This window comes from Mobula birostris, chromosome 9, assembly GCF_030028105.1.
Source record: "Mobula birostris isolate sMobBir1 chromosome 9, sMobBir1.hap1, whole genome shotgun sequence".
In the NCBI taxonomy this organism is placed as follows: Eukaryota; Metazoa; Chordata; class Chondrichthyes; order Myliobatiformes; family Myliobatidae; genus Mobula; species Mobula birostris.
This window is the reverse complement of record NC_092378.1, coordinates 115,616,876-115,628,992: the sequence shown is the minus strand read 5'-3', so window position 1 is coordinate 115,628,992 and position 12,117 is coordinate 115,616,876. Positions and strand designations below refer to the sequence as shown.

General features: G+C 42.7%; 1 protein-coding gene across 1 annotated transcript; it reads right to left on the bottom strand.

The window, feature by feature from the left end:
• Positions 1 to 859: 859 nt before the first annotated feature.
• On the bottom strand, positions 860 to 11,757 carry bud31 (BUD31 homolog). Its single transcript, XM_072268652.1, has 4 exons — positions 11,586 to 11,757; positions 5,604 to 5,726; positions 2,935 to 3,101; positions 860 to 1,448 (listed from the first exon to the last, which is right to left on the bottom strand). The coding sequence occupies exons 1-4, from the start codon at positions 11,677 to 11,679 to the stop codon at positions 1,398 to 1,400; spliced, it is 435 nt and encodes a 144-aa protein (XP_072124753.1). The 5' UTR covers positions 11,680 to 11,757; the 3' UTR covers positions 860 to 1,397.
• Between the last annotated feature and the right edge of the window lie 360 nt (positions 11,758 to 12,117).

Here is a 12,117-nt window from a genome sequence, read left to right as displayed (position 1 = left end):
TCCAGGGAGCAGGAAGCGCAGAATCAGATATCGCTATGATGATTGTACATTCTAGTATCAATTGTTTGGCGACTATAAAGTATAATTTGAGAAATCAAAACAATGCAAAATTTATGTACAAGTAAGTGGACAGAAGCCTGACATATGGAATATAATGGGAAATATCACATTTTCTACTTTGGTGGGAAAAATAAAAATGGTCATTTAAATAGCAGAGATGATTATTTGCTGGCACTCCTGGTACATGAAAAACAATGGTAGCATACAGATGCAGCATGTAATTAGTAAAGAAATAGATGTTAATCTTTATTGCAAGCTAAGTGGAATACACAGGTAGGAAAATCTTGCTGCAGTTGTCTATGGTTCTGGTAAGACCACACCTAAATGTTATGATCTCATTTAAGGAAGAATGTACTTTCCTTGGAAGCTGCACACTGAAGGTCCAACTGATTAACTCATGGGTTGAGGGGATTTTCTTAAGAGGAGAAAAGGAAAGATTGGTTTATACTTTCTGCAGTTTAGAAATGAGATAATCAGATTGCAAGACACAGGGTCCCAAGTGGCTAAGTGTAAATATATTAAGGTCAGCACAATATCACTGAGCTGAAGGGCTGGTACTGTACTTAACTGTTTTATGTTCTCTCCCTTGTTCAGGGCAATGTAAAATAAGATGGGTAACTCAATACAATAAGTTGATCACTTAATACTGAGAAGAGAAAGAAATCCCATTGCAGATTTTTTTTTTGAACAATGAATTATTGAGTGTGTAGAAGAGGAAAATTGATAAAGGACTGCAAGGAAATTAAGGGTTATGAGCTGCATATTCTAATACTTAAGTACACCAATATTTTCAGGTAAGTAAGTGAACAAAAAGAAAATCTTTATTTTGTAACAACCTTCAGTACAGTTCAATAAGCAGCTTTAAAAAGGATTACTTATTATCTAGAGGACCATCAAAGACAATTGTATAGTTGGGTAGTCTAAAGTAAATGTTACTGCTATGACATAACTAAATAGGTCAAGGTGACTCCAATCACTTACTAAAAAGTCGTCTGCAGGGCAAAAAACAGTTTTGCTTCCAAACTTAAATTATGCACAAGTACAATTGTTGCATTACATTCACATCAAGCTGCCCTACCTTCATAAGATGGTGCTTCAGACTGGGGAGCTTGCTGTCCAACCAGTCTGTATGCAATGTTGGGTTCATGTTGGTTTACGCAGTCTACAGTGTTCACAAACTTCAGTCTTTAAAAAAGTTTTATTCCATTCAAAAAGAAAGTTAGTTAGAAGCAAGCTACAGCCATTTACAGAATATCTTACTATGGTCCATATATTCTAAATCAGAAATAAGATTGATTGTACATGGACGAAAATCCACTTCATCCAAGAAAGAAAAGTTAACCAGAGCAACCTCTGCATCCACAGTGTGTGCACTCAATAATCCTTCCCTGCAAAGGAAAAAAAAATAAATAAATGACTAAGAGCACAGTTTCAATGTATAAATACCGATCGTGAGTAAACTATATATACAGACCGGTGCCCCCCCCAACATCTATTCTAGAGCCCTGCATTACCTATCCTACCACCCACATTGTTCTGTATTCATTATACCTTGGTCCTTCCACGTTTTCTCGAAGCACAGCCAGCTTTACCAACTCTGCACACTTGCTGCTTGTTTGAATTCCTGTCCTAAATATACCAGTGCTTCCTGTGGTTCAAGCTACCACCAAGGCCCCATGACAGATTATGTCCTTGCAACTTGTTCCGTCCTATCCCTGACCTTTGCTTCAGGCCAAGTCAGAGCAGTTGCAGCAAATGAACCCAACCTAACACCAAGCCGAGTTCTTTCCTTTATCAAATCCATTCCAAAATCCCCTCTTTGTATCTACACCTCATGCCACACCTTAATCCATTCATGACTGAAACACTCATCCTTAGTTAATATTCAGAATTGGCTATTCAAATTCTCTCAAAGTCATCTTAGAGAGATGCAGCCCAGAAACAAGCTTTTGAGCCACCAAGTCCATGCCAGGCATTAAGCACTCATCTTTACACTAACCCCAGCCTAACCCACTTTAGCCCAATCCCCAGAACGTCCAAGTTATCCAAAGCTCATGACTCTATACTCTACCCATCACAAGGAAGTACTCCACACTCATCACCTTGATGACCAACACTGGCTCCCGGGTCCCAATACCTCGATTCTAAAATCTTCATCCTGGTTTATAAATCTGCTCTTTATGCTCTTTCCTATTCCCATCGCTGCAAGCTTCTTTACACAACAGTACGTGTGTCAGTGTCTTCAGCCTGTATTTACACAACAGTACATGGGAACTGTGGTTCACAAGGGAACACCATTTTCTACATTTTTGTCTACGTCTACATCATGAGCAAATGGAAAGGCATTAAAGGAACCTGCTTCAAGGGATATGCTAATCAATTTAAGGACTTCCAGCGGGTGCAGACACTGCATATCCAAAGTATGTTATTACATGTGGACACCAGTAACTGAAGTTTTGGCCACAATTAGATATGAAAGTACAGCATAGGTAACAGGAAAGTTCTTTGCTCTCAAAAATGCACTACAAGGCCACAGCTTCCTTTCAGTTTGTCTTTAATTACTGAAAGCTGTTTTCTTTCAGCGAGGGGGACAGTGGTATCCAACATACACATTTAGCTGGAAACTTTCAATTTTACACAACCTGAAAAATCCCAAACAAACTTAAAGCTTATTATTTTGTGGAAATAATGATTTTGTAAGCAAATGAACTGTGGATTAAATATTAACTTTTCAAAAGACAATTTTAAAGTAGTTGAAACTATATTTCATAGTATCTTTTTATACAAATTGCTGTTGGATCAAACTTTTGTCATGTTAATAGATATAGCTCGGCAAGTCTGAATGTTTTTTACTGAATGAAGATGGAAACTCACCACTTCAAGCTTGCTTTTGGGAACTCTACAGATGCAGTTAGTTCCAAAGTTGGTGTCTCGGGTTTGAATACAACGAAGACAACACAGGTTTTCATAGCCTTGCTTCTTCCACTTGGCAATCAGATTCTTGTCAGCATACCCCTCCCTTATACAATAATCATAAAGCTCTAGAGAAAAAGATTGTGATGTTACCTGAGGTGCCATTTATAAAACAGCCAATAACAGGATACAAATATGTTTAAGTTCCTCAGAAAAATTGAAACAATTACAACTTTGCAATGCAAATTAGATTTGCCAAAACAAACATCCTACACACAGTGGGTTTACTCCCTCTAGCAGGACAAACCATTTATAAACCCTGTGAAATGCCACTCATTTTGCAAACTTTCTAATCTCAAAAACTTTTTCCTTACTTGCACAAATAATTGCAAGTCACAAAATAAAAGCAGTATTGTAATTTTTGAAATACAGACAGAACATAACACCCATTAATAATAATCTCCCGGGTTGTTAACATTTAATTAGTTCTACTGCACACTATCATAGAACCACTTGTACCCTATAAAGCACTATTATGAGCAAGAACAAAGCCAACAATTCCAAATTCAATGCATAAACAGAAGATTTCAAGCACATGCATTTAGATTTCAACACAATCATACCCTCAGTTCTAACCAAAACCTGAGCCTCTGACCCTCCCTCTGCAACTGAATTCTTCACTTCCTCACCAGGAGGCCAGTCTGTGCAGATTGGAAATAACATCTTCTCCTTGCTGACAATCAGCACTCACACTTCCAAGGGTGTGTGCTTAACACAGTGTTCTACTCTCTCTATACCCATGACAGTGTGGCTAGGCACAGCTCAAATGTCATCCGCAAATTTGCTGCAACACAACTACTGTCGCAGAATTTCAGATGGTGACGAGAAGACGTACGGGAGTGAGACAGATCAGCTGGATCAGTGTTGTCGCACCAACAACCTTGTATTCAACATCTGTAAGACGAAGGAATTGATTGTGGACTTCAGGAAGGGCAAGTCATGGGATCACACACCAAGGGATCAGAGTGGAAAAGGTGAGCAGTTTCAAGCTCCTGGGTGTCAATATCCTGGCACCAACATATTGATACAATTACAAGGAAGATACAACAACGGCTATATTCCATTAGGAGTTTGAGGAGAATTGGGAGGGCATCAAAGAAACTCACAAATTTCTACACGTACCATGGAGAACATACTAACTGATTGCACCATTGTCTAGTATGGAGGGGTTACTACACAGGATCAGAAAAGGCTGCAGAAAGTTGTAAACGCTGCCAGCTCCATCATGAGCCACTAGTCTCCCCAGAAGGAGCTGCCTCAAAATGGCAGCATCCATCAATAAGGACCCTCATCACCCTGGACATGCCCTCTTCTCATTACTACCAAAGAGGTGGTACAGGAGCCTGAAGATACACACTCAACATTTCAGGAACAGCTTTTTCCCCTCTGCCATCAGATTTCTGAATGGAAAATAAAACCATTAACACTTCTCAGTTATGTGTGTGCGTGTGCGAGAGAGAGAGAGAGAGAAAAATAACCTGCAAAATACTTCGTGTTTGAGTATTCACAAAACTTTTAAAATGTAGCATATTTATATAAAATAAGAGGAGTTGTAAGAGTAAATACAACTCCCTTTGTCAGTTTGGACCAAGAAAGAGCCAAATAACAAACTATAATTTGAGAGTTCTAAAATGATGCAGCAAGATATCGAGAATAATTGCTGCTGGTTCCCAAGGACAACCCAGGCGTTACATCACAACGAAACCAAGGGGAGTATTGACCCAGTCAATACTGTCATGTTCTCCATACAAATATCTGGAGTTGTTGACCTACAGGATATTTATTCAACGCTGTGCCAAAAATAAGATAGTATAACAGGTGAACATTAAAATAAAGTATCAAACTTTGTGAATCCATTATGATAAAGTACCAGGCAAGCAACAGATCAAAGCAAGCAACACACATAATTCCACTGATGTCTAGATCAAAGCAAGACTCAGTTGCTCTATTAAATCCAAATGAGAATCATTGTACTGTCCACATCAACATTCTCATTCTAAACCAGCAAGAGTATAGAAGAAAACACAAAGTATTCTGCCCTCTTTCAAGACTTTTCCCATTTTCTTAAGCTAGGCAGATAGGTAAACTCCAGTCCCGGTGTAGTTGGAGCTTGAAGGAGGTTTTATTGATTACCAATGTGTTACAGTATGCAAGAGGCTGAGAAAAAAGACGGTACTTCTGCGTTCTCACAAAAGATAAGATTCAAATATTGATTAAAATTCCTTTGCCTCATAAAAACAGGCCATTGGCAAGAGTGGGAATGTCATGAACACAAGACGTCTAAGGAAAAGATGCTGTGGCAGGGCTGCTACTCTGCAAAAGGCCAAATGGATTCTTTAAATTCCAAAATATATTGCAATGTACCTGGGTAGAAATTTATTTGGATGTAGTCAAGTCTCTTTTCAACAATTTAACCACTGATTATATACCAACATGAAATAGATTCAATTGAACAATTTTGCTTTTAAAGACACAAGTATTTCACTTTGAATGAGGAAATTTCCAATAGTTCACAAATTTATCCATACAGTGAATATTAGTAGTAAAACTGTACTATTTAATATTTGTACCTCTGCTAATCGCCTTCCTCTTGTAGAAGAGGTCAAATATGTAACGTGTTCGCTGGTGATGGAGTCTGAAGATGGGCCACAGTGATTCTACCTTCCTCTTCCCTTCATGCGGCTCTGTCTCAGCTACAAAAAAAAGTTAAATTAGTTTAGTAGGAACTCAATCCAAGTTCAGACATTTCTTTGTATCACATTGCTGCCTGTAAGGAGTTTGTACGTTCTCTCCTTGACTGTGGCTTTCTTCCGGGTGCTCTGGTTTTCTCCCGCAGTCCGAAGTCGGGCGGTTGGGAGATTAATTGGTCATTGTAAATTCTCCGTGATTAGGCTAGGGTAAAATAGGGGGTTGCTGGGAGGCACAGCTCTAGGGGCCGATTCTGCGCTGTACATCAACGAATAAATAACAAATACTCTTTCATCAAAAATAAAGACTTTCAGAAATAGAAACTTTGTATTGTGCTTTTATTTATTTTCTGGCTAGGCTGCAAGAATACGGATGGTTCACATGTAAGCTCTCAGACTTGGTGACAGGTAGGCTACGCCAAACTAATGACCGTATCATTTAATTAGTAATTAATGAGTGATCTGCATAAATAATGCTGAGACACTGGTTGAAATCCCATCATGACAGTTTTTGAAGTTGAATCCAAATATTTAAATATTCTTGAAGTAAAATGCTACCAGTGGTATCCGAGAAGTTATAGTTAAAAACAGCCAGTCAGACTTGCATGTGATTCCAAGCCTACAATAGTATTATTGACTTGTAACTGCACTCTGAAATAACTCAGTTGTACCCAGTGGTAATATGCCTCCGATTGCAGTCAAAAACAGAATGGACCAGCTAGCATTAAAGATAAAAGATTTTCTTTTAAATATTAGCTTCAATTGTTACACGTACATCGAAACATGGAGTGATATGTGTCATTTGCATCCACGGCCAAGTCTGAGGATGTGTAGTGGGCAGCCCACAAGTGTTGCCATGTTTTAACATGGGTATTAAACAAGAGATACAGATATACTTAACAGTCAGCTCAGAAAAGTCCCCATTAACATCTGGGTAGTTCATGGAAATGTGTAGGAGCTTGTATCACCCCTCATGTCAGCTTTGACTCTTGGAAAACTCTGTTGTACTCAGTCCAAATTCTTACAATTTACCCTGGAACAACTTAGTCTGTTCAAATTACTTCCAAAGAAAAAAAATATATATAAATATATATGTAAAATCGGCATTCACCATCTTGACAGAAGATAGCTTACAGTTGTTCAAATGAAAAATAACTCTCATTTATTCTCTACACCTTTAGTCCACAAATTTGAATCCACAACTTGTTTGTTAAGCCACTTGCCAAAGAATATTTTTTCCGGATCCACTCTTTAGAAACCTTTCATTGTGAGTTTTTTCAGGTTACCTCTCAACTTTCTCCAGTTCAAAGACAACTAAATTCGCCTTCCAAGCTCTCTCCATTATGGAAGTTGCTGATATCGTCCTGCTAAACCCCCCTGTACACTTCAACACCTCTGCATCTTTCTTGTCCTCTTGCAGCCTGACAATTTATAAGGTCTAGCCTTCTTTTCTTTGCATTTGTATGCTACTTCTGTTTATTAATTCGCCTAACTCATAACTTACCCAAAGCTAGGATATTCACCAGGGTAGTACAAAATGAGGAAATGTGTCTGGAACTTATTGACTATAAGATCAGTTCCCCTGATGTAACAAGGCATTGGGTCAAACATAGGCAAGGAAACTCCCTCCAGTAAGCATAAACACCCACCCTCAGCCAATGAGGGAAGTGCTTGTGATAGTGCGGACACACAGTATGCTCTGGATGGTTGACTTCAAATGTCCATCATCGAGAACAGCTCTATAGCACTTTACTCACTGAACTCTGAGCTGACGACAGAACAAACATCTCATCCCCATCAATCTACCTGCTGCAAATGAATGTCCGTTTCAGCAGACACACCAGTGGCCCACAATCAAAGCAAATCTTTAAAATAACGAGACTGATTAACATGTTGCATTACTAACATGCTAAGAAGGTGGATTCGGAACAAATCTGGGAATGCGCAAGGTGGACCAGCAGCAATTACAGAATTGTATCACCCTAGTGAAACCAGATAGGTGGAAGAGATGATGGAAATGTTTGATAGTTCAGTTAGTATCCATGGAGGTACTGAGTTGACATTCAGATCACTGATCTTTCTTTTCTTCTGGGGCGCCAGCACCACGGACAACCTCAACGGCTGATGGAAGTCATCAAAATATCCCGTTTTAGCCTGCTGCAGCTAAGAACCATGACTGCATAATTAATGTGTACAGTCAGTGATGAAGTTTCAATGCGAGTGAACGATTACTGCTGCTTAAAACAGACAGAAATAGACCGGACTGTGGAAAGCACACTGTCCTTTTAAGAAGCCGCCGGCAAAAGAAAGGGTCAACAGGCTGGTCTGCTGGTGCCTTAAAAAAAACACGAAGTTTTTAACTCCTGATACCAACTATCTTGCCGGCAAATGTAGTCCCTGGTAAATAAAACTGACAATCTCAGAGCTAGGGTGGTGTATCAGAGGGACGCAAGGACCACGTGTGTCCCTTATCTTATGGAATCTTGGTTAACCCCTTCCATGCCAGATGCAACAATTCAAATAGATGGGTTCACAGTTCAACATCAAGATAGGTTAATCAAGTCTCTCAAAAGCAGAGGTGGAGGTGATGCCTCACAATCAACTCCTCATGGTGTAGTAATTTGTTGGTGATGTCCCAATATTGCTCACCAGACCTGGAATATATCGCAATTAAGTGCCAGCCATTTTACCTGCCACGAGAGACTTCTGTGATCATTTTGGTAGTGGTGTACGTTCCACTTCAGGCCAATGTCAAACAGGCTCAAGATGATCTGAGCAACAGGATCAACAGGCATGAAACAGCACACCCTGATGCCTTCACCATCATCTTGGCGGATTTTAACCAGGCCAGCCTGACAAAGTCATTAAATAATACAAGTCACCCATAGTACCAGGGGAAATAACACACTGGACCACTATCACACTAAGTTCAAGAATGTCTACCATGCTATCCCACGCCCACACTTCAGTAAGTCTGATCACCTGGCTGTCCTTCTACTTCCTGAGTATAGGCAGAGACTGAAGACTGCAGCACCAGTAGTGAGGACCAAGAAGGTATGGACCAGGGAGGCACAGGAGCACCTACAGGCCTGCTTTCAACCAGTGGACTGGACTGTGTTCCAGGAGTCATCTTTGAGCCTGGATGGGTATGCCACAGTTGTCACCAACTTCATTAAAACCTGTGTGGATGAGTGCGTGCCTACAAAACCTTACTGTACATTCCCAAACCAAAAGCCGTGGATGAACCAGGAGGTCTGTAGTCTGCTGAGGGCTAGATCAGTGTCATTTAAGTCTGGAGATCCAGGTCTGTGTAAGAAAGCCAGGTATGACATGCAGAGGCCATTTCAAGAACAAAGAAACAACTCCAGAAGTCAGAAGCGAGAAAAGATGCACAGCACCTCCGGCAGGATTTGCGGGCCATTACTTCCTACGAAGCAAAACCCAACATCACGAATGACAGCGACGCTTCACTATCAGACGAGATCAACGCCTTTTATGCATGTATTGAAAGGGAGAATTAATCCACCGTTATGAGTACGCCTGCTGCACCCGGTGGCCCTACAATCTCTATCTCACAGGCCGACGTCAGGCTGTCTTTCAAGAGGGTGAACCCTCACAAGGCGGCGGGGGCCGATGGAGTACCTGCTAAGGCTCTGAACATCCGTGCCAACCAACTGTTGGGGGTATTCAAAGACATTTTCAGTCTCTCACTGATACAGTCAGAAGTTCCCACCTGCTTCAAAAGGGCAACAATGATACCAGTGCCCAGGAAGAGTAGCAGGAGCTGTCTCAATGACTATCACCCATTAGCACTCACATCTATGGTGACGAAATACTTTGAGAGGTGGGTAATGGATAGAATCAACACCTGTCTCAATAAGAACCTGGACCCACGGCAATTTGCCCATCACCAAAATAGGTCTACAACGGATGCAATCCCACTGGCTCTCAACGTGGCCTTGGATCACCTGGACAATGCAAATACCTATGACAGGATGCTGTTTATTGACCATAGCTTAGCATTTAATCGTTCCTACAGTTCTGATCAAAAAGCTCCAAAACCTAGGCCACACACATCAAAGTTGCTGGTGAATGCAGCAGGCCAGGCAGCATCTCTAGAAAGAGGTACAGTCGACGTTTCGGGCCGAGACCCTTCATCAGGACTAACTGAAGGAAGAGTTAGTAAGAGATTTGAAAGTGGGAGGGGGAAGGGGAGATCCAAAGTGATAGGAGAAGACAGGAGGGGGAGGGATGGAGCCAACAGCTGGACAGTTGATTGGCAAAAGGGACATGAGAGAATCATGGGACAGGAGGCCCAGGGAGAAGGAAAGGGGGGGAAGGGGGAAAAAAACCCAGAGGATGGACAAGGGGTATAGTCAGAGGGACAGAGGGACAAAAAGGAGAGAGAGAGAGAAAGAATGTGTGTATATAAATAAATAACGGATGGGGTACGAGGGGGAGGTGGGGCATTAGCGGAAGTTAGAGAAGTCAATGTTCATGCCATCAGTTTGGAGGCTACTCAGACGGAATGTAAGGTGTTGTTCCTCCAACCTGAGTGTGGCTTCATCTTTACAGTAGAGGAGGCCGTGGATAGACATATCAGAATGGGAATGGGATGTGGAATTAAAATGTGTGGCCACTGGGAGATCCTGCTTTCTCTGGCGGACAGAGCATAGGTGTTCAGCAAAACGATCTCCCAGTCTGCGTCGGGTCTCGCCAATATATAGGCCACATCGGGAGCACCAGACACAGTATATCACCCCGGCTGACTCACAGATGAAGTGTCACCTCACCTGGAAGGACTGTCTGGGGCCCTGAATGGTGGTAAGGGAGGAAGTGTAAGGGCATGTGTAGCACTTGTTCCGCTTACAAGAATAAATGCCAGGAGGGAGATCAGTGGGGAGAGATGGGGGGGAACGAATGGACAAGGGAGTCGCGTAGGGAGCGATCCCTGCAGAAAGCCGGGGGGGGGGGGGGGGGAGGGAAAGATGTGCTTAGTGGTGGGACCTAGGCCTCTGTGTCCCCTTGTGCAATAGGATCCTCGAGTTCCCAACCGGAAGACCACAATCTGTGGGGATTGGTGATAATATCTCCTCCTCACTGACGATCAACTCTGGTGCACCTCGGGGGTGTGTGCTTAGCCCACTGCTCTGCTCTCTCTATAGCCATGACTGTGTGGCTAGGCACAGCTCAAATACCATCTATAAATTTGCTGATGATACAACCACTGTTGGTAGAATCTCAGATGGTGACCAGAAGGCGTACAGGAGTGAGATATGCCAACTAGTGGAGTGGTGTTACAGCAAAAACCTTCCACTCAATGTCAGCAAGACCAAAGAGCTGATTGAGGGCTTCAGGAAGGGTAGGGCGAGTTAAGACAAATAACTCCTCTCAGAGGGACTAGAAGTGGAGAGATTTCAAGCTCCTGGGTGACAATATCTCTAAGGACCTACACAGACGCAACGTATTGACAGCAGTTATATTTCATTAGGAGTTTGAGGAGATTTGGTTTGTCAAGTAAAACACTCAAGAAGGTTTACAAATAAAGACTGGCTAAATCTCTGCATGATATGGGGGGGGTGCTATAGCATGAGATCAAGATAAGTTTCAGCGTTTTCCTTTTTCATATTTGCAGCATCAGCGATACATTCAAACGAATTATAGCCGGAGCATCCCACCCTCTCTCTCCCTCCCTCCCTGCCTCGGGGACCAGCCCGGGATCAGAGAGTAGCGTCTGGCTGGTGAGTTGCAGGCCGGGCCGTCTGCCCTCGGTGGTACTGGAGTAGGCTCCGTGCCCCCACCCCACCCCACCCCACCCCACCCCACCCCACCCCACCCCACCCCACCCAACCGAATCTCACTCACCCTCCCTCATTTTCTGGTCCAGCTCATCGAGGGTGGGCTCAATCAGCTCCCAGCCGTCAGGGGGAGGTTTGCGGCTCCGCTTCACCTTCGGCATCTCACCGGTTCAGGAACCCGCTCATCCGGGCACCGCCGCCGTTTCCAGGTCCTGGCGAGCGGCGTCGCACAGATAAGACGTCCGCCTCCGTCATAACCAGGCGATTCCCATCTCCACTTTATGCCGGAGGTAGCCACCCCAAAGGCCTGGCGGGGACAGGGACAGGGACGGGCCGGAGTTCCGCCTGTAGCTCAATGAAGTAACATATAAATACTGTGGTTGCCTTTAATTCCTCCTTTCCCCCAGTCTAAACCTTAAATTATTCAACTTTTATTTTTTGGATCTTGGAGGGAAATAGCGGTCATTATGTCGTATTCTTTAAGAAGTGGAAAACAGCCTTTTCAACCCAGCATGGAAAGGGAAAAACTTTCCCTGTCTGGGAAAGAAGTGGAAAACAGCCACTGTCTAAGACAGTCTTCCCTGTCTAAGAAGTGGAAA